The sequence below is a fragment of the Xenopus tropicalis genome, chromosome 7, assembly GCF_000004195.4.
Source record: "Xenopus tropicalis strain Nigerian chromosome 7, UCB_Xtro_10.0, whole genome shotgun sequence".
Classification (NCBI taxonomy): domain Eukaryota; kingdom Metazoa; phylum Chordata; class Amphibia; order Anura; family Pipidae; genus Xenopus; species Xenopus tropicalis.
In genome coordinates, this window is record NC_030683.2 from 112,684,283 (window position 1) to 112,707,199 (window position 22,917).

Genomic DNA, 22,917 nt, shown 5'->3' on the forward strand with positions numbered 1-22,917 from the left:
AAATAAATCTAAAGCAACTGGACTTGTTAAGTAATCATTGAAGACGTTTCACTACTCATCCGAGCAGCTTCTTCAGTCCGACTGACTGGTATGGGAAGCCCTCAGCATATATATACTCTTTCACTAATCCAATCACAATGGCACTATGTAAGTTTGGTGACATCTGAAACGCACAGAGGTGTGAATGCTGTGGAGTTACTTTGAAATAATCATAAGTACATTAAAGGGAAACTGGAAAGCAATGGAGCAGCCCAGTGCAATTAATTACAGGCTAGGTTTCTTACGGCACAAATCACATATAAGTGCACTTGCCTCACATCACATGACATTGCTCGCTGTCTCTCCATAGGTCATTATTTGTAGACAGTTCAGCTGACAATATCTTGCATCTTTTAACCCTTAGGGGGAGATTTATTAAGACCCGAACGGGTCCGAACGCGCCGAGTGGATTCGCGCCCGATTTTTTCGAGCGGCCGCGGCGTTTTCGCGTGGGCGCACGGAAAAGTCGGGCGAAAAGTCGTGCGCCCGCGTGAAAAATTCGGAAAGACTGCCGCTGTTTGCAATGGTTTGGTACGAAAATTAAGTGACTTTCGGATCGCCAATACGATTTTTTCGTGACTAATACGATTTTTTCGTGACTAATACGATTTTTTCGTGACTAATACGATTTTTTCGTGACTAATACGATTTTTTCGTGACTAATACGATTTTTTCGTGACTAATACGATTTTTTTGTGACTAATACGATTTTTTCGTAAGCATTTTCGGGATATTTGCGATCTTCAGAAATTTTCGTTTCCAATCCGAATTTTTCCCATTCGGGATTCGAACTCGGGTTTTGATAAATCTGCCCCTTAGTCTTTTGTCTTAGAACTTTGCCTGCTTACTATCAGAATCTTATCTTCATGATACTCCAAAGCATTTCTTATAAACGAACGTACTCTGCATCCAATTATACGCTCTCGTTATATTATTATGTCACATTAAAAGTATTTATGGACCCTGAGATACAGAGTACCTGATGCCATTTTGTACACATACATTGAGTTGGACACGACCCTCCAAAACAACATGCTGTATTTCTTCAAAGTAGATATTAGGGATCATTTATTACCTGCAGGGCAGGGTGCAAAGTGCTAAAATAGGGTAATCCGCCATGTTTATTGCCTGTTCACCTGTCCTGCATCTAACAGAATTACTGCTCCATTTTAGAGACCTACGTTTGCCCCAATGTTTGTGTTTGAAAATACAATATTCATGACAGGTGATACGGGGGGGGGGGAGTACTGTATGTGCATTGTTGTACCCCTTGGTGCTTTTGCACCTGCATCAGAGTTGCCAGTAAATGACCCATTTTGTCTGTTCCAGCTGTGTAATGCAAGGGCCTTTGAAGACCATGTCATGTTTCAGTTAGTCATTGTAGGTCAATAATTAGTAAGCGTCATAAAGAGTAATATAATATAAACATGTCTAGTTTGCCCACATCTAGTAACCCATGGTTACCAGTAAATGCTATCTGCTGATTGGTTGCTATGGGTTACTAGACAAGTAGCAAACTTACATACAAACATAATTTATTACATTACCTTCATAGTTTTTATTAAAACCAGATCTTTTGAGATAGAATATCTACTGGTTATTTTATCATATGTCTGAAGTTCATTAGATCTGCTACTTGCGGGCAAGTTATTAGGTGTCAGGTGTCTACAGTTGAAAGCAGGTCCACAATGTATTTATATATGCTTAACTGAAAATCTTAATGAGCTGCTGTGAGGTTGGAAGTTCATGCATAGCTTGTCTATAAATTGAGGAAGAGCTGACATTTGGGAGCGAAATAATTAAAACATTGAAAATGCAGATATTATTGCTAATAGCACTCAACCCAGCTAGAGTTCTATCCTAAATATGAATGTAAGGAAATGAGGTGTCTGGGTTTCTGATTACCATCGTGATGTCAAGGAACAAAGTTCTTCATGTGGTCATGGGGGTAGAAGGTATAAAGCTGGTGGCCTCCTGGGGTTGGAGAGCCACAAGTCAAGCAAAGCCTTGCAGCAGAACAGACCCTAGCCATGGCCAGCTCAATAAGAGGTAACCTTTGCATGATAATGGGTTTTCTTCTGGGTACTTGAATTTTGTCATGGACTAACTCTTAAGTGAAAATGTAGCCTAAGCCATAGGTTCTCAAAATGGGGGCTCAAAGAGAAGATAAAGGGGTCCAATATGAAGTTCATTCATGGTAAGATTTGGGATACCCAAGCCTAAGCCATAGGTTCTCAAAATGGGGGCTCAAAGAGAAGATGAAGGGGTCCAATCTGAAGTTCATTCATGGTAAGATTTGGGATACCCAAGCCTAAGCCATAGGTTCTCAAAATGGGGGCTTAAAGAGAAGATGAAGGGGTCCAATCTGAAGTTCATTCATGGTAAGATTTGGGATACCCAAGCCTAAGCCATAGGTTCTCAAAATGGGGGCTCAAAGAGAAGATGAAGGGGTCCAATATGAAGTTCATTCATGGTAAGATTTGGGATACCCAAGCCTAAGCCATAGGTTCTCAAAATGGGGGCTCAAAGAGAAGATGAAGGGGTCCAATCTGAATTTCATTCATGGTAAGATTTGGGATGCCCAAGCCTAAGCCATAGGTTCTCAAAATTGGGGCTCAAAGAACATGAAGGGGACCAATCTGAAGTTCATTCATGGTAAGATTTGGGATGCCCAGTTTTTTACTGTCCTGGGTATTTTTTTTGATTATGAAGAAATTTGTATATAATTATTTACCTTACTATGATGATAGAGGATCTTTTTTTTTACAATTTTGAGATTCACTGTGCACCCTCAACAAACAAACCATTAGGAAGTATAGAAAGTAGCAAAAGATCAACAAAGTTTCAGATTTACATAGTATCTAAGCAGTCTACCTATACTGGTGCAGGGCAGGTAGAAAGATAAAAGCAAACATCTGATTGGTTACTATGGGTTACCATAAATAACAGACATTGCCAATGTTATTGTGCCAACTCATATATATATAATATAATGTAAAGCTTAAAGGTGTCACCAATTACTGAAATCGAAATACTTCCATTGAGGTACAATGTATGTGTGTTGCTTAGTAAATGACTTATATATAAATGGTAATGGTATAGTGTTACTGTTTATAGGTATCCGAGAACATTTTTTTTAACCTGGTATTTACTGTTTCGTGATCTCCTCTCCAGGTATCATGCTTCTTGCACTGTTGATGTCTGATGGGTTCAAGATGAGAAAGATGGCGTCCTCTATGCCAATATGCACCCCAGGGAGTTTCCAGTGCCAGGTTCTGCTCAGTGACCTCTTTGACCGAGCCGTAAAGTTATCACACTATATCCATTCTCTGTCCACTGAGATGTACGAAGATCTGGTGAGTAGAGCACAGACTTAAAGTTCCTCTTCTGATTTACCCCAAGCATTAAAACTATTGCATTATCTTCTTGATTCATAATTCAAATATTAAAGGGGAACTCCGGCTTCCAAACCAATATATGTTAAAGAGCCCCACACAACACAGAAACCCCTAATATACTGATTACTGTAATCTGTTTCTTTAAAAAGTGAATAAATAACATTTTATATGCTGAATCCAGCTGCAAACAGTTCTTCTCTTTCTGCCACATTTGAAATCCTGGCAGGGGAGGAGGGGCTTGAATATTGATGTTAAAAATTGTAACAGTTTACAGACAGCATGCAGAAACTACATAACCTTTCCTTACTGACATCACATGTGTAGGGAATTGTGGGATTGGGAGGTTGAAGTCAGGCAGGGGACACGTGACTACTGTTACATTTATTTGAGTCACAAAGTAGTCAGCCAGATCAGCAGGGGAACAGGGGCGGGGCTTAGGGAACGGTTCCAAACCATATTATTACATTAAAAGGCTGCATATATTTTAATTGATGTATATTGCAAAGATATTTATGTTACTTTTTCAAAAAGATTACGTTGTGTTTGGGTGGAGTTCCCCTTTAAAGTAGGCAGCTGGGACTGGGGCATCTGCTTTGCCTACTAAATGTATGTCTACATCCAAGGGCATTTAAAAGAACATAAATAACCAAACAAGCAGTCTCTGGATATATATTAAGAGTCAATAAAGCTTAGCTGGATTTTAACAATGAAAGAATTTATAACCCACAAAGCCCAGGATTTGAAGGAAGGATGAATAAGCATTTGGCTAAAGGACAGAGTATGTTATTCGGTGATATGAAGGGATTCTGTCATGGAAAAACATGTTTTTATAAATTGCATAAGTTAATAGCACTCCTCTAGCAGAATCCTGCATTTTAAAATTAGACATGGGGCTAGACATGTTTTTAGTTTCCCAGGTGCCCTCAGTTATGTGACTTGTGCTCTGATAAACTCCAGTCACTCTTTACTGCTGTGCTGCAAGTTGGAGTGATATCGCCCCACTCCATTCTCCCCCACAGCAGCAGATAAGCAGAACAATGGCAAAGTAGCATGATAACAGCACCCAGACAGCTGTATTGCTAAAAAAAAAAAAAATGCTCACAAGCCCCTAGTGGTAGATATGAGAATAGCACTCAATAGTAAGAAATCCAAGTCCAGCTTGGGACTATAGATAGATCTCTTGTAATAATGGGAGTGGTTTGGATTAGAGGCAGGAATATGAATAGGAGAGAGGCCTGAATAGAAATATAAGTAAGAAAAAGTAACAATAACAATAAAATTGTAGCCTCACAGGGCAATAGTTTATGGGCTACCAGGGTAATTGAAAGCTGGAAAGAGCCGGAAGAAGGCGGCAAATAATATTAAAAAAAAAAGACTATTAAAGATAAATAATGAAGTCCAAATGAAGAGTTGCTTAGAACTGTATTATCTTATCCATAAGATCATACAAGTTAATTTAAAGGTGAACAACCCCTTTAGGGACTATAAAACTGCACCACCAACCATCTAGAGTGTGGGGCACTTATGTGTGTGATAGTTACCCTTTAGAATTATACCTGAACCAGCAATTGGAATGTTCACTTTCACATAGACAAGCAAATCAATTAACTGGACCTCTATGGTTCCAGGATCAACGGTTCTCCCAGGGCCGCCAGTTTTTGGGCAAATCCATGAGCAGCTGTCACACCTCCTCGCTAAGTACCCCGGAGGACAAGGACCAGGCTTTGCAGACGCACGTAAGTACATACAGAACGGCACAAGTGTGTGTTACCCCTGTGTGGCTCCCTGGCATCTGTAGCACAACAAGGCAGGGAATATGTAGATAGGGTCAGGGTACAATATAAATCACTAACCCTATAAATGTATTGGGATATTTGTGTAACCTTTGTGTTTATATGACTTCAGGGACTGACACAGGGGACAAAAAATGCCTAGTTGGCTGCATGGCTTCCCTGAGCTTGCAGATACACAGATACACAGATACACAGATACACCTAAGCGCACAAGGGGCTATTAGAAAACATTACATGGGTGTCCAGTCCCAAGGGCAGCAGAAGACTCACCAATATTGTGCATAAGTTGGATTAAGTGGGTTTTCTTTTATAGCTTCCATCCCCTATATCAGTCCCCAACAACCTCCAGGTACATTTTCCTGCTTGTGTTGCTCCCCAACTGTTTGAATGTGGCTCATTTGTAAAAACAAAAGTTTGGGGATCCCTGCCCTAAATCTAGGCCAGCCTGTATCTATGCTAGGTTCTCAACCTGTGGGTCGGGACCCCTTTGGAGGTCGAATGACCCTTTCACAGGGGTTGCCTAAGACCATCGGAAAACACACACTTCCGATGGTCTTAGGAACCAAGACACCGCTCCTCTATGGTTGGGGGTCACACCAACGTGAGGAACTGTATTAAAGGGTCACGGCATTAGGAAGGTTGAGAACCACTGATCTAGGTGGATAGGGAAGAGATTGGAGGTTCATTCTAACCATTCTAATTCATTGATAGGAATATGGGCTGAATTGTGCAGGGTCTAGTCATGGTTAAAGAGGCTGCTACATGTATTTTTAGCAATTTGTGGGATAAAGGAGCAGTTGCAAAGTCTGTATGAGTTCTAGTAACCCTCATTAACCAGATTCTTGCTTTTAAGCAGGGGACCAATTATTGCTGCTTGGGGATTGGTTCTTATGGGTCCTAGCTCTGTTTAAGGTAAGGGATGTAATTCACAGATGAAATGTCGGTGTGCTCACCATTATTCTGTATTATATACTGTACTATATAATGCAAAGGGCATTTATGGTTTGATTCCCAAGCAATTGTTTGCAGAGAAAATAACTTCTATTCATCAAAAGTAGCTAATGTACCAATATAGCTCCCCTGATAAATGGCCTCTTGCTCTACATATTTATTCATTCAGATTCAGTACTATGAGAGACTGAGGCCTATGCACATACCCATGGAAATGCCAACACTTACATAATAAGGAGCAACTATAATAGTGCCCATAGGCACTCACCTGTGCGTTCATAAGATCAAAGTGCTTTCAGCTGTTACTCACCTTCTTTATTTTGGTTCCACAGCACGACGACCTGATTAACCTGGTGCAGAAGTTGCTGCGCTCATGGAACCAACCCCTGCAGCATTTGGCGCTGGAGGCTCCAGACAACATGGCGAGTAAAGTGAAAGAAGTAGAGGAACACGCTAAGATCCTGCAGGGAGGGATTGATAGGATTGCTGGAAGGGTAAGCAGCTATCCACCCAATACAAAGGGCATTGATATTCTGTTTGTCAACTGGGGGGGGGGGGGGGGGGTTAATATTATATTATTAAAGGGACAACACCCACCTGTAATCAACATGAGCTGAAAAAAATGCATAGTTATTGTTGTAGATTGTGCTGGATAGCATTAGGCTGTGACACCAATAGCAGCCACAACAATTAGGGGCATATTTATCAAAATGTGAGATTAGGGATCACCATAAAACAATTTCCCACTTTCTATTTATTTCTATGGGATTTTTAAAAGTGTATTTATCAAATGGTGAACTCTAACTTTCACCCATTGACAAATACGCTTCTAAAAATTCCATTGTAATGAATAGAAAGTGGTTGATTATTTCTGTACTGAGCCTAATCTCATATTTTTGATAAAACTGTTCTGATTTTTTTTTTTTAATCTGTTCAGATTTGTCAACATTATGATTTTTGTGGTTTTATAGGTTTATGACACCACAACTACATTTGCTCTAAAACAATGAATGCCAAGTGATTTAAGAAAGCCTTTTACAAAAAGCATGAACTACAGACACGTAAAAATGCAAAAAACACAAATATTTGTATTGTCGTACAAATGAAAGAATTAAAAAAAAAAACCCTGAATACAAATACAAATCGTGAAAAAAAATATGACCTTTAGTAAATGCCCCCCTAAATTGTGATCAGCATACGACTACAATATAGACAATGAATGCAAGGATCTGATTTTATTTTTTATGGATCACAGTAGTGGTGCAATGTCACCCCTATATTTGTAAATTAGCTTATATATTTATTAATGAGGTCCCTACCTTTGCCGTTAATCACACCGGCCAGGATATGTGATACTATGGGTCTAGCAAAACTAACAGTGCCCTTAACTTTAGATGCAAAGCAATCTGGGAGATGACTTCTACCCTCAGTGGTTCGGCCCGTTGGATCCCAGGATGCCAAAAGGAGATTCGGAGAGTTACGCCCTCTATCACTTGCTGCACTGTTTCCGGAGGGATTCCAACAAGATAGACAACTACCTGAAGATCCTGCGGTGCCGTATGGTGCATGCCAGCAACTGCTAAAGGCGCCACTTGGGTGTCACTCTGTCTGCAATGTCACCTCTATGGTTAGACATCCTAGCTCTGTTCTTTTACTGCACTTATCTAGGGATATTCCCGACTGCATTACATCAGGGGACATATTTATTATGTGTAAGCCAGCATCAGATCTTTGCTTTTGTTTTCTAACTTGTAGGTAAATGTATAAATCTTATTGCTGACTGGTTGCTATGGGCAACATCACTAGTGATGTTGGCTTACACACTATAATATACCTGAAGCCTTCAAATCTACCAAACTAAAACTATGACCCATAAATAAATATTTTACTGTAATAATTTCCACCCTAATTCCCATGCCCCAACCTCTAAAATGTGATGATATCAGATATAAATATACAGGCCGGCCTTTATCCATTATCCTTATCCAAGTCCTATGGGTAGGAAGAGATCAGTCACTGCATTCCCGCTGGTTTTGGAGGCACAGAGGGTTCTTTCTCTTGGAAAACCCAAAATCCCATGTGCTCATGGACTTTTTTCTGCACAACATTGATTTGCATGAAAAAAAACCATAGGCTGAGAGTGAAAATAGTGAAGTCGATCATTGGTGGCTTTCCCATAGCAAATTAGTTCCACCATAGTGTCCCCCCAATTTGACCCCTGTGGGGTACAGTGTCTTATATGGGACATTTTTATGAGTGTCACTGCTGGGAACAAGTATGGACCATTGTAGGGCCACCCCCAGGTAGGGATTTTAGCCTTCACCACTGAATGGCAGAAGGACACTGACAGTCATAAATAAAAAATTACGCCTTTTTAGCAGTGCTTTTTGCATTCCCCCCAACTGTTTTATTGGAAAGTGCTGCTGGGGGGTTTATGCTCCACCTAGAGGTGTTTTTTCTCTGCACATCAGTCTCAATTGATCCTAGTAGAGATATGACGACAAATGATGCAACCAGGTTGGTCCCGCCCCCCTTCCCTGCAATTTGGGTCAAAATCTAAACATAGAAGCAGAATCAACCCTTTCGGTAACACTGAGCCACAGCGTCAGGCTTCTGGCAGCTAAAGAATAGCCACAGACCCCTTAAGGCTTATATCACAATTGGCAGAAAGAAAACAGTGTGACTTCCCTTTATAATTAAAAGAAGCCTGTGTGGCTGCAAATGCCACCAAAAAGTATTATTTATACAGTGCAGACATATTCTGAAGTGCTTTATAGAGATTATATGCATTCACATCAGTCCCTGCCCTAGTGGAGCTTACAATCCAAGGTCCCTATCACATTTACTAGGAGCCAACCTGCCTGTAGGTTGGGAGGAAAAGCAGAGTAGCCGGAGGAACCCCCAGTAAGCACAGGGATAACATGCAAGCTCCTTGCAGATGGCCCAGGCTGGAATTGAACCCAGTACCCCCACCAAGTGCTGCAAGGCCGCAATACTAAGCATCCTAGTGGTGCCTTTAAACATATACACATCCCTCTTTTCAGGATTTTCCTGCCACATTATGTGAGATAACGTATAAAACATAGCACCTCTATACAAGCTAATGGCATAATGATGTACATAAAGATGTTTTAAAGTTCTGTGAGGCAAATGATACCTGTTGGCAGCAATAAATTCTATGCAGTCTCTCTTGCTTCACCTTTATTTCCATATAAATAAAAGGGACAAAGGAGTTTGATTATTGATTCTGTAATGATCATCTATCTTGCTGATAGATGTAACAGTGAGTTGTCACAGACCATAGATTTATTGCATTTGCATTTATTACTGACTGACCAGTGAGTTGATAAGAAAATATTTAGTAAATATTGCCCTTTATTCTAACATCACATCCCAGTAACAGCTCGTTCCCGGAGACCCTGGCACAAGTACAGAACCTTAGACAATGAATATCAAATTGATCATTAGTTTGCCCATTTGCATGCTGAAGACCAATTACTTTTTGGTTATATAGCATAAGTGAGTATGGCATAGCTGTCTACTTATTATTCAGTTCAACAACCCTTGGGGCCCATAGTTGGCTCAGGCCCCTTTTGCTCACAGAGAGAGGTTAAAGACTTTAGTATCTGCAACATTAAATATGTGTTCACCTAAATATTTTCTCTAACTGCCCTTCAAGATGGGTTCCATGGGCCCAGCTAAGGTTCTGAAGCCCCCAAGGGGGGCAGCCTCACCCATTTGGGAACCTTTGTGTTTAAATGAAATATGAAGGATGGTTAATTATAAAATTATGTCTTAAGGCTAAGACTTATTTGACAGACAGAACCCCACTTCTGATAATGGTATAGCAGACTACCAGCTCAACATTTAGTAGTTGCGTAAGTCAGGGTTTGGCCACTGTATTAAGAAAATGGGCAGTGATGCAGCTTCTAAGGGTGCTACTAAGGGTGCAATGGTCTGCACTGCTGCCTTAAAGCACTATAGTACAAGGTTCAGTTTACAGAACCTAAACTGGTCTCTGTATTACCCAAACCCCCATATGCAATAAAAGGCACTAAGTTTGCCCAGTAGCAGGAACCCATAGCAACCACTAAGAAATCTGAAGTCCCTTAAGATGTTAGAATAAAGAATATGGATTATTATAAGCTTTAAATAAGCAGAACAGGCCCAGTTCCATGACACAAAATATTTATTATATAGTGTTATATCCCAGCCCCAAACATTGGGACGAGTCAAACAGATTTTCCTGATTTGGATCCATTGGACCTATATATTGTATAGGATTTGTAAGAAGTTGCAAACTTTCCCGTCACAGTCTTGTTATATTGGTTGCACTGGCATGGTAATGGTCAGCACCTAGAAAATACAACCAAGTGTTATATTAAATGGGGATCCTGCAGGCCAGGAAGCAAACTCTATGGCATCTGAAATAATGTGCATCAATGAAAATACAGACATATATATATATATATATATATATACCTATATATATATATATATATATATATATATATATATATATATATATATATATATATATATATATATATATATATATACAGTCCAAGACACTTTCACAATACAAATTACCTGGGTGCTACCTCCATGTATCAAACTATCCAAAAATCCAAAAATATAAGGTGCACACCAGGATCTTTTAAGGATAAAACATTACTTTTATTGTGTCATAGTATTAAAACAGGCCAACGTTTCGGTCTCCACCTAAAGGTGATAAAGGTCTTAGGTGGAGACCGAAACGTTGGCCTGTTTTAATACTATGACACAATAAAAGTAATGTTTTATCCTTAAAAGATCCTGGTGTGCACCTTATATCGTTGGATTTTTATATATATATATATACAGTATATACACACACAGAGACTCATGTAGGCAACATTCAGTCAGCAAGAAAACGAAAACTTGTCTTGGTGCTTTAAAAACAAAAGCTTATTGCCTATGGGAAACTACGCATATGCACTATATATAAACTATGAAGACACACTGTCATTCCATATTTGCAATATAACTGCGACTAAGTGATGCCGAGTGGATTATGCCTGCACAGCTATTTCATACCAGTGAAGGAACAGCAGCATCTATTTTAAGCAATGCTATTCTCAGAGGAGAGATAAGGTAGAAGTGTAATGCAAATATGCAGCAAGAAGGATCTGTGAACACAGCAAGTTAATGCAGGCCCTGCCCAATGAATTCTAATCACCAACAAACCAGTGTCCCATTTGACCAGAGCAAACCTTACCTGATGTATAAAATGAGTAAGGTAACTGTTTGTCTCTTTACATCTCAGCTAGGTGTAAGTCAATACGCCTTACCCAACATATAACAATACAAACACAGACTGGTTATTTCCACAGTTGACCTCTGGGCAGCAATATAATATGTTGCCTGTGCATTTATCCTGGGAATGTTTCCTGCTAAAGATTTTTCATGGTGCTGCAGGAAAGTTGCCTATGTGGCCAGAGCCGGACCAACACAGGAGAGCGCCCAAGGCAAGTCCCTGGCTTTATCCCCTCCACCCTGCAACTCTCCCCTCCCATTACCTGCCCATTCCACCTCCATATGCAACTCTCTCTGACCGGCCCCCACTGCTGACATTTCTGCTGGGCTGAAGACACAGAGGCCAGCAGAAGTATATACCCAGGGTCCTAACCCCCCCACCCCACTGTTGCACCCTAGGCATGTGCCTTTTCTGCCTACCCCTAGTTCCAGCCCTGCATCTAGGCAGCTGTAACCCTGCAACTTTAAAAATCTGTATTATTTTCTTACATAGAGCATATAATACTTTACCTTGATAGCCATGGTCTGGGCAGTGTGGTATGTTAAGAGAGTAACCATAAGCAAGGCCACATGAAACTAAAACTGCAGCTTGCAGAGTATAAGAGACACACCCAATGATGGTGCATACATATTTTTAGCTTTTTTGTAAAGTAACACAACAGATATACTGCTACAGTTACTCATATGGCACCTACTTTTGTGTCTCGGTTGAACTGTGCTCCACTCTCCTCCTGGGCAATGTTGTAAGGAAGGAAGATATCCAGGTGGTACAAATCTGGCCTTCCCCATAGCACTATTCGATCTTCACCAAGGTCTAAAACCAGGGATCTGACTGATGTCTAAAAAAAATCATTAAAGGAGAAGAAAAGGTAAACACTAAGTAAGCTCACAGAAAGCACACACAGAAATGCTGCACTGAGTCCTCTATCAAAAGAAACACAGGATTTCTTGTCTCCTTTTTTTGAGAACAGGTTCTTAGGGTATCCAACTTCCTCTCTCAGAAAAATCCTTCATTCCTGGGGCCAGAGTCTGCCCAGCTCTCTCCTCTCTCCCCTCTCCCACAAGAATGCTGAGCTACCAACTACAGCTGTGCAGGAAGCTACTTAAAATGGCAGTTGCTGTCTTAAACAAATGGAGAAAGCTCTTTACTCAGGTATGGTAAAGCTTTCTGCAGAATAAATATAGTGTTCTAGGTGGCACTAATGTGGCGAATCTATTGGCAGTAAAATGCCAAAATGACTTTCCTTCTCTTTTAACCACATTAAAGATATTGAACTCTGCATTCCCAAAGATAAAATAATGGATTCATTAGAAAGCATGGGATTAAAGAGGAAATTCGCCATAAGATTCAATGTCATTGGGGTTGACTTAAAAACACAGAGTGAAATTTCCCCTGGGCATTAACCTACAGCAACCAATAAATGATGACATTTTTCTTTCAGCCAACTTTAGGTAGAACAATGAAACCAAACATCTGATTGACTGCCACGGGGCAAATTTGCCCCCCAGTGTGTTATAGTTGGTCCCATTCTGCTCATTTCTGAATTAGTCTTGATTTTGTATTGTTTCCTATTCTGCAACTTTCCGGTCACACATAGAAACAAGGCAGAACTTACCACTTTTGGCAAGGAGATCTCTGCAACGAGGAAGCTTGGGTGCCCTTCAGCCGGCTCTGCCACAATAGTGTACTTTGGCACCTCTGGTGAACTGAAAAGCAAATCAAAGAGGAAAAACAAAAAACTTAGAGTTTCAGCATAATGAAGCTTAAAATTATATTTAGTGGTTAATTATATTTTAGTATTGCACTCCTGTTTCATCCCCCCAACTGTAGGGCTGACCCATAGGATGTCCAGTTTGAATGGCAATCATAAGACTGCACGGACTGAGTGCTGATTTGGTGTTCAGGAACTCTAACATTGTGCGACTATTTACCATTATTTACTGTTAAACTTGTAATAAAAGGCTCTAAGTTTTCCCAGGAGCAACCAATAAGATGTTTTCTTTCAAACGGCTGTCCAGCTACCTGCTCATTGGTTGCTATGGGTTACTGCTCCTGGGCAAACTTACTTTTATTACATAACCCCATAAGAGTAGTACCATTTTAGCAACACTCTAACAGCAAAAATTAGTGTAATTGTATAGGTAATACTGAACACACCTTTTGATCTCTGAAATGAGGGGCTTGCTCTGAGGTTTCTGTGATGCACTAAATAAAAAAAAAAAACACGGTGGTTAGCCTCCCAAATGCAAAAACTGGAAAAACAACATGAACATGCACTGCAGCTAGCACTTATACTAGTTATTCATATGCAAGGTGGGCCTAAAAATGGTCTGCCAATCACTAGTGGTGTAACTAGATGTTGCTGGGCCGCACAGCAAATTCAATTTCAGGCCAGAAGAAAAAAGGTTAGTTTTTTTTAACCAGGATATACTTAAACTGCTCATTAATTAGGGCCTTGCTGGGCCCCCTACATGCCTGGCCCCCCTAGAACCACAGGGTCTGCTTCCTCTGTAGTTACGCCGCTGCCAATCACTTTAGGGTGGGTCACCAGGATCCATTCCTACAGTAAAGCATTTTTTTCTGACAGTACCTATTAAAAAGTTATACATGTTAATTACATATCTAATTACATTTCTACTAATGTATGTATTCTATACTAATTTGCAGTCACTAATGTCGCTAATAACTCAGCTCAGCCATTATGATGGACATGATACACTCTGCATAATGAGGGGCTCCCTTATCTATAAGTCTAACAGGCTGCAGCTTAGGGAAAGGAGGGGTTTATTTCCACAAAGTCTTCTCAAAGGACTGCCGATTTGTTTTGATTGTACTGAGAGGGATCAGGAAGTTTTATTTCCCTGTATGGCTTGTTTAGTGCAAGAAATAACAAAAAATGTTCATATTTATAGGGGGTACCTTGTATCCATTTCCTGAATGATGGGCTTTGATTTTGTTCTGATGTTTTGATCAGAAATGGATCCCATGAACTTACGATTCTTCAGCATTCGCCAGTCTGCAAGGGGAACATGAAAATATGATTGAGGATTTTATAAAAAGAAAAATATATAAATGATTAATTACATATAATAAGTAGTTATTTAAAGTCTGCAGGATTCCAGTTGGTCTTTTAAATAAAATGTGCATAGATACTTGTAACCGATGATACAATTCATTTTTAGCCCCTAAATAAGGGCAGAAGGGCAGTTTATTGGAACCCTACACTCCTTCCTGCCCCTGCTCTGGCTGTTATTGCTTGATATGGAGGTAACACAAATTGCTACAAAGTTATGTAAACTGCAAAAGTTTAGGGGCCCGATGATCTTGCTGTGGGGCCCTATAACTAGTCAATAGTAGTTCATAAAGACGTAAACATAAAAATAATTACTGTGCTAATAAGTCAGTGGCGTTTATACACAAGTTACTTAAGACTCTTTAAAAGTAAAGTAGGTTTTTGCCTGTTACGTAAATTGCATAGGGACCCAATGATGTTGCTGTGGGGCCCAATAACCAATCATTCCACATAGGAGCCACTCATATAATTCAGTAAATAGATCCCAATATAAACAGCTGATGTTACTCTATAATAAGCAGTTCATATAAACAGTTAAAATGAATAATTACTGTGCTAATAAGTCAGTTAATTGGGGGCAGTGGAATTTACCTTATAGAGATACTGAAACCAGAAATTACATTTTTTTACATCTATCGTAACTTGTCTTTGAGTGCTATTATGCCATAATTTTGCATTAGAAGCTATAACTGACAGGCTGAGATGGGACAGTCAGGTTTAGGAACTTCACATAACAATTACAGGTATAGGTATCCAGAATGCTCGGGACCAAGGGCATTCCAGATAAGGGGCCATTCTGTAATCTGGATCTTCATACCTTGCCTACTAAAAAATCGATAAAACATTAATTAAACCCAACAGGATTGTTTTGCCTCCAATAAGGATTAATTATATCTTAGTTGGGATCAAGTACAGGTACTGTTTTATTATTACAGAGAAAAGGGAATCATTTAACCATTAAATAAACCCAATAGGACTGTTCTGGCCCCAATAAGGGGTAATTATATCTTTGCTGGGATCAAGTACAGGTACTGTTTTATTATTACAGAGAAAAGGGAATCATTTAACCATTATATAAACCCAATAGGACTGTTCTGCCCCCAATAAGGGGTAATTATATCTTAGTTGGGATCAAGTACAGGTACTGTTTTATTATTACAGAGAAAAGGGAATCATTTAACCATTAAATAAACCCAATAGGGCTGTTCTGCCCCCAATAAGGGGTAATTATATCTTAGTTGGGATCAAGTACAGGTACTGTTTTATTATTACAGAGAAAAGGGAATCATTTAACCATTAAATAAACCCAATAGGGCTGTTCTGCCCCCAATAAGGGGTAATTATATCTTAGTTGGGATCAAATACAGTTACTGTTTTATTATTATAGAGAAAAGGAAATCAGTTTTAAAATCTAAATTATTTGATTAAAATGGAGTCTATGGGAGACAGGCTTTCTGTAATTCAGAGCTTTCTGGATAACAGGTATGACCTATAGGCAACTTTTATAATTTGAAGAGTAGTTTTTTAGTGTCAGTATCATGTTAAGTTTTTAACTCAGTGGCGGTCAGTCGAGTTTTACCCTTCCTGCCCATCACGCTTCTTTGCACTGTTTTAGTTTTATATGCAAGTTAAGCAAGTTTCTGGAAGTTACGTAAATTGTGTAAGTTTTGACATAACTGTATACTTAACTTACACAATTCGCATACCGTTTGCAACATGGCCGGACCCCCCTTACGGGAGAGGATTTCTTTGGGCCTGGCACAACTGTACCAACTCTCCCCCCCCCCCAGTTGGCAGCCAGGTCTATCATGTTTAATAATGTGCCCAAGTATTAATTCCAGAGGAAAGGATAAAGAAATAAAACCTGAAGCTGTCAGCACATTGACTCTAAGCCCATTTATATCAGGGGTGTTACGTTAGACCTATTTAGCCTACAGTAAAGTATTATCCTGCATTTAATAGGCTGTAATATAATATATAGTGCTGGGTTATTAACAGTTGGACATACAGAAGCAAAAGCTAGCAAAAGATTGCTGGGAAGTGGTACCCAGCAACAACTACAGGGGAACAGTGTGAATTCCCCTTTTCTAAACTAAGGGGAAAAAGTGACAGAAACAGATATGGATTCTTTTCAGTTTACAGCAGCACATCCCATGTCACACAGCAGCAGTTACCTCTAGAGAGTTCCATTTCATACTTGTTTTCCAGTCCCTCCATTGCCACTGTGATGAAAAATTCCCTGAACAGCTCATTGCTCTGAGGAAAGAAAAATGTCAGAAATATGCATATAAACACACACGGGTACAGGTATAGGATCTATTAGGGGTTTTACAGATAAGGAATCTTTCCATAATTTGGATCACCATACCTTAAGGGTGAAGACACACTGAGCTACTTAGTAGCAGCTACTTATCACGGCTACTAAACTACAGAAAATACCCTGCCATAGACAAGTAGCTGCTACTAGTAGCTCTGTGTGTCTTCACCCTAAAAAACATTTCAACCTTAAATAAACCCAAAAGCATTATTGTGCCACCAAGATGGATTCCTGCAGCTTAGGTCTCATCAAGTACAAGCTACCGTTTTATTGTTACAAAGAAAGGGGAAATCATTTTCAAGAAAGTAAAGTTATTTGCTCATAATGTAATCTATGGGAGATGGCCTTTCTGTCATTCAAAGCTTTCTGGATAAAGGATGTCTGGTATAAGGGATCCCTTACCTGTACTAAACTAACATTGATTTGTATTCATAAAGATTTATCTAATTAAGTTTAGCACTGATGCCAAGTTGAAAAAACAAAAAAAAAATAGGTGCACATAACCAACAGATGATAAATACAAGCTGTTACAACTGCTTCCACTGTGTTAAAGGGTGCTCCCTCTGCTGTGCAAAAATATATTATCCCCAAAAAAGTAAAATCTTTTCTTGGGCTGACTAAAATAAAACTCTTGAACATATCAAAAATAGAGTTAAGATATCCAGATATCGGTCAGGCAGGCCCGTCGTTAGTGCCCATACACGGGCAGATAAGCTGCCGAATCAGTCTAAGGGACCAATATCAGCAGCTAGAATCGGCCTGTGTATGGGCACCTTTACTCTACCTATACTCTGCAAGAAAGGCATATATAACCTATAGTGTTACCAAAAACCAATAACATCCCTATAAACCAGCTGCTTTTAACATATCCATGCCTGCCTGTTTACTGCTTGCAATCACATTGTGGGTACCTTCATCTTATCAAAGAAAGTGCTGTTTATGACAATTTCATACACTGTGCAGCCGTTCCCACCTGCAAATAAAAATAAAGAAAAATATTGTAAGCAAACTTCCTAAAGCAGACAGCTCTGTCCAATCATGGTTACTGACAGCAGGGATGAAAACATACTATTGTCTACTTCCACATGTGGTTCTCCAATGCTCATAGGAACACGGTATCCTGAAGGGTCATCAGATTCCAAGATGTTAACCAGCTCCACCTCACTTAAATCTGGGGGTGCTGGGATGTCATTTGTCTTGCAGATATTTATAAAGATCTTTGCATTTTCAGAGGTCCGGGTCTTAATGCAGAAACCTTACAAAGGTAGAACACAAGTGATAGTTAACACCACAGGTATTTCTGAGGACAGGAATAAATAATAAAATGTCCCGGGCTAATTATATATATATATATATATATAGATAGACAGAGTACCGCACATGTCTATCTGTGCGGTACTCTGTCTATCTATTGAATTTTTTGACCAGCACCGAGGGCATTTGCCTCTGCTTGAAGGGTGTGCTCCTTTCTGTTTCTCCCTGATGAAAGTTCCTGCTGGAACTGAAACGTCGGATGAATAAAGAAACCATGCTGTGACGCTTTGCTTTGGTATATTCTTTTATTTTTTACTGTTGTTAAAAGTCCCGTGAGTGCTGGCTTTTCCATGCACCTAGATTCATTTTTTACTGGCATTAGCACCCGGGCATTTTCTATTGTTTGTGGAGTGCTACCTGTCCTGGAACTGTATATATATATAATATATATATATATAATATATATATATATATATATATATATATAAAAAATTGGCCAGGGTGCTATGCTAAGCACTTTTGCTGTTTACATTAATTATTTTTTCCATTATTTGCTATTTAACAATTGTTTTTAACCAATATAATGAATTTTGTAACAATAGCGCCTGCTGGTCAGTTACTGTAACTGGGCAGCCAAAGAGATATACCTTCAGAAGGAAAACAGAGAAGGGTTCTGATGTTGCTCTGCTCGAGAAAGAGATCAGATGCCCTTTCCCATCTCCTTCCTGAGCAGAGCAACATAGGAACACTGTTTTCCTTCTGAATGTATATTAGTTACAAAAAAAAAGTTAATATGAACTAAAACAGCTCAGAAACTGAAAGAAAATGAATCAAAGTAAATTGTAAAAGTGTTTAAAAAAAAAAAAAAAAAAACTAATTAAACTAATTTTACAAATGCATTTATCATGCAATCATATTATCCATAGAAGAGAAACCAAATATACCTGGTTGTGGTCGGATCTGTTTTGATTCAGGAGTGCTGGGTAATCTGTTCTGTATCTCTTGCTTAGCCTTTAGGAGGAGACATATTTAAGGATTATTAAAAAAAATACACTTCTAAAATATATACACACGGTGATGGGAAAAAGTTTGAAGACCACAAATGATGCAATAATCTTGGTTAGAAATACCATCAGCCATTTTAAATATATTTGTAGCCAGGAGGAGACCTTAAAAAGGGATACTGATTTAATAGATGTATTCAGGGGATATATCTACAAAAAAATGTGAAGACTTTCACACATACAGCATAGAGCAGAAAGAAAACAGAAGATTTGAATCAGAAATATTAGTTTCATTCTTGGACTTTTAGAGAGGATATTGTGCTTAAATGATAAGTAATAAAATTGACAAGAGTGCTATTCTAGGCAATTTATATTGATTATTATTATTTTTAATTCCAGGATATTAAGGGATAAATTACTGTCAATATGATTAAAAAAACACAAATACAAGAGTAGTGTAGACATGATACCTATATTGGCTAACAATAGGAATACATTGCAAGCTTTCGGAGCTCTAAGGCCCCTTCTTCAGGCAAAATACCCTGACAAAGGGGCCTTAGAGCTCCGAAAGCTTGCAATGTATTTTTATTGTTAGCCAATATAGGTATCATTTCTACAATAAACTTGTATTTGTGTTTTTTTAATTATTTTTGACACTGGCTAACAAGGTACTACAGTTTTTGTTTTGTGTCACTATGAATGAATGTTGTTACAACAGTGCCACCTGCTGGCCAGTTTCCGACCATGATGCTGTTGAGGAAGTTGTCAGGAGAAAGTAAGAGGGCTGATCTGATCTGTTCCTTTAAGTTGGTAGTGAGGGACAGAACAGAGATCTTGAAAATGCTATTACTTGTCTAATGTGTATATTTCAGAGACACAAATGGGAGAAGAATGATGCACTAAGGCTTGCCACAACCAAGTTTCGAGTACAAAGAATACAAGCTCTTTATATTCCTCCATGCATTCCGACCTCAGCGTATGGCTGTTAGCTATGAATATGTAAGCATACGACTTACCTTTAATAACATTTGCTCATAAAGAGCCTGCTCAAACTCAGAATTTAACTCTGCTGACAGCAAGGATTTGTCCGATTCCATCGTCTCAAGTTAAGAGCTGCAGCTGTGAATATGGTTTTCTCTCACTGTGACAGGGCTGCATAAACAAACAGAGCGGAAAGACTTAATATTTCATTTTAAACAGGCTTGGCAATATAACAAAAAGGGTAACATTAATAGAAATACAATTTTTTTTTACAAAATCTGCTGAACTGTATTATTGGCAAGAAAACTGATCTTGCATTTGGAATTTATTTTGAATTCAATACAAATTCAGTTTCATGCTTCAAAAGGAAACATGGAATCCAGTAGCGTCCATGCAAGCCCTGGGCACACACCACATTGTCCATATTTTCAAGGTACAGGTATAGGACCCATTATCCAGAATGCTTGGGACCAAGGGTTTTCCGGATAAAGCATCTTTCTGTAATTTGGATCTCCATTCCTTAAGTCTACTAAAAAATCAATAAAATATTAATTAAACCCAACAGGATTGTTCTGCCCCCAATAAGGGGTAATTATATCTTAGTTGGGATCAAGTACAGGTACTGTTTTATTATTACAGAGAAAAGGGAATCATTTAACCATTAAATAAACCCAATAGGGCTGTTCTGCCCCCAATAAGGATTAATTATATCTATTATATTATAAGAGGATTGGTGGAGAAATGTGAATGCAGCACCCGAGCGCGTCTCTGACAGACACGCTTCCATGTACTGGGACTGGGGGTCAAGGGAGAGTTCAAAAACTAAGGAAGGGGCAAGAATCCCCCCCACTGGGAAAACAAATGAATGTAAATCTTACAACTCCAAATGCAATTTTCAATAAAAAAAACACATTGAGCAAAAAAAAAAAACAAAAAAAAACAAAACATCGGAGGAACGATCTCATGCGGGAATCGAACCCTGGGTTCCCAGCCCACCCAACCTTACCAGGGTGTCGCCCCAGTCCAATTGAGCTATCCTTCCTCTCAACTGTAGTAGGTGCTTTTTGGTCTGTTGTCCTAGCGTGTTGTCCGTTACAGAAGAGCAGTTGGCATCTTCTGTGGAAATGAAACATTCCGGCCTAAAGCCTGTGTAACTAGGGGGACTGTCTCATAAGTAGAGAGTTTGCGCGCAGCTCTATGTTTAACATCGAAATAGGCAAAAAAAAATCTTTTTGAAAAACGTTTGACCTGAAAGCAGTGGCTTGTGTGCCCATCCAAGCTGGACCCAATAAAGAAAATCTTCTTGCGTCAACTCCACTGACACCCAATGCACTGAATTTTAATTAACACATTAAATCAATGAGCTGCTTATTATAGATGAACGTGAGCTGGTTATATTACACACAATAAGGGGCCTGCCAACATTTTTTGTACTGCACACGTGTGTTAATGGGGGGCCCTATATAAATAGTTCATTTCTTTAACCAGCACTTTATTTAAGAACAACGTACAGACAGAATCTTCATTCCGGTTATCAAGAGTGGATTCATTTGACCATTAATTATATCAGAGCTAGTAACTATCAATTTTCATCATATTGTTACATTGCATGTAGATTTGTTCACCTGATTCCCCCGCCCCCCAATTTTTATTTCTTAAACTTATTTCTAAGGGTTTCAATAATATTTATGGTACCAAGTACATTTACCATTTACACAACACACAGCAGGTTCAGTTTCATCAGAAGCACAGAAATGCCAACTAACCCCATGTGACTAGGGTCATAGTGATCCAATTCTGCATTATTTAAAATCTAATACAGGTATGGGATCCCTTATGTGGAAACCCAATATCCAGAAAGCTCCGAATTACGGAAAGCCTGTCTCCTATAGACCCCATTTTAATTAAATAATTCAGATTTTTAATATTTATTTCCTTTTTCTCTGTAAAAATAAAACAGTGCTTTGTATTTGATCCCAACTAAGATTTAATTAATCCTTACCGGATGCAAAATAATCCTATTGGGTTTAATTAATGTTTTATTGATTTCTTAGTAGACTTAAGGTATGGAGATCGAAATTATGGCAAGACCCCGTACTGGGAGTTGCATGTAAAAAACTCTCATAGCGATTGCAGAACGTAACACTGATGGGCAGGGACACTGTAGGATTGGATGCAGGGAGTTGTTGCGGGAGAAAATACCAAAAAAAACCCAGTTTAGGAATCAAAGTACAAGTTACAGGGAGTTGTGTGTAAAAAACTCTCATAGTGATTGCAGATCATAACACTGATGGGAAGGGACACTGTAGGATTGGATGCAGGGAGTTGTTGCAGGAGAAAATAACAAAAAAACCCAGTTTAGGAATCAAAGTACAAGTTACAGGGAGTTGCGTGTAAAAAACTCTCATAGCCGCTGTTTCACTTTCAGAACCTGATCAAGTAAATGAACAATATAACTATATATAACAGGAACCTAACATGGATGCAGGGAGTTGCAAGCAAATAACACACATTTAGTTATCATTAGGGTCAGTTTATAGCAGAAAAAGTTTTGACTCCTTTATTATGAATAACATTTTTTTTTAAAAAGAGATTCCTTACATTCCTCACAGATGCATCGAATCTGGGAGCACAGTGAGCCGCTAGTGGGGAGGGCCAGGCGGGGTGGGTTGGGAGGGGCGGGGTGGGTTGGGTTGGGAGGGACAGGGTGGGAGAGTCCAAAAACTAAGGAAGGGGCAAGAATCCCCCCCACTGGGAAAACGAATGAATGTAAATCTTACAACTCCAAATGCAATTTTCAATAAAAAAAAC

At 39.1% G+C, this 22,917-nt stretch overlaps 2 protein-coding genes across 14 annotated transcripts in view; one reads left to right on the forward strand and one right to left on the reverse strand.

Annotated features, from left to right (window-relative positions):
* The first annotated feature begins 1,982 nt into the window (after window positions 1-1,982).
* prl.2 (prolactin, gene 2) lies at window positions 1,983-7,942 on the forward strand. The gene is made up of 5 exons (XM_018095782.2): window positions 1,983-2,088; window positions 3,214-3,395; window positions 5,066-5,173; window positions 6,514-6,675; window positions 7,576-7,942. Exons 1-5 carry the CDS (start codon window positions 2,070-2,072, stop codon window positions 7,762-7,764), a joined length of 660 nt encoding a protein of 219 aa, XP_017951271.2. The 5' UTR covers window positions 1,983-2,069; the 3' UTR covers window positions 7,765-7,942.
* Window positions 7,943-9,373: 1,431 nt separating this feature from the next.
* The window catches only part of pih1d1 (PIH1 domain containing 1), a 506,577-nt gene continuing 493,033 nt past the window's right edge, over window positions 9,374-22,917 (reverse strand). For 5 of the 13 annotated variants that reach the window (XM_031904792.1, XM_012965967.3, XM_012965963.3 and 2 more), the window contains 10 exons: window positions 20,142-20,277; window positions 19,066-19,132; window positions 17,937-18,122; window positions 17,779-17,840; window positions 16,725-16,806; window positions 14,397-14,493; window positions 13,635-13,682; window positions 13,093-13,183; window positions 12,172-12,315; window positions 9,374-10,537 (listed from right to left, as the gene is read on the reverse strand). In XM_031904792.1, the coding sequence (XP_031760652.1) occupies window positions 10,502-10,537; window positions 12,172-12,315; window positions 13,093-13,183; window positions 13,635-13,682; window positions 14,397-14,493; window positions 16,725-16,806; window positions 17,779-17,840; window positions 17,937-18,122; window positions 19,066-19,132; window positions 20,142-20,222 (894 nt within the window). In that variant the 5' untranslated portion in view covers window positions 20,223-20,277 and the 3' untranslated portion in view covers window positions 9,374-10,501. 13 annotated transcript variants of the gene reach the window in all.

Excerpts from the sequence above, each read along its gene's own strand:
- prl.2 (XM_018095782.2), top strand. Across the intron at positions 5,174-6,513 it reads ACCAGGCTTTGCAGACGCAC|CACGACGACCTGATTAACCT; the intron begins GTAAGTACATAC and ends TTGGTTCCACAG. Across the intron at positions 6,676-7,575 it reads TTGATAGGATTGCTGGAAGG|ATGCAAAGCAATCTGGGAGA; the intron begins GTAAGCAGCTAT and ends CCTTAACTTTAG.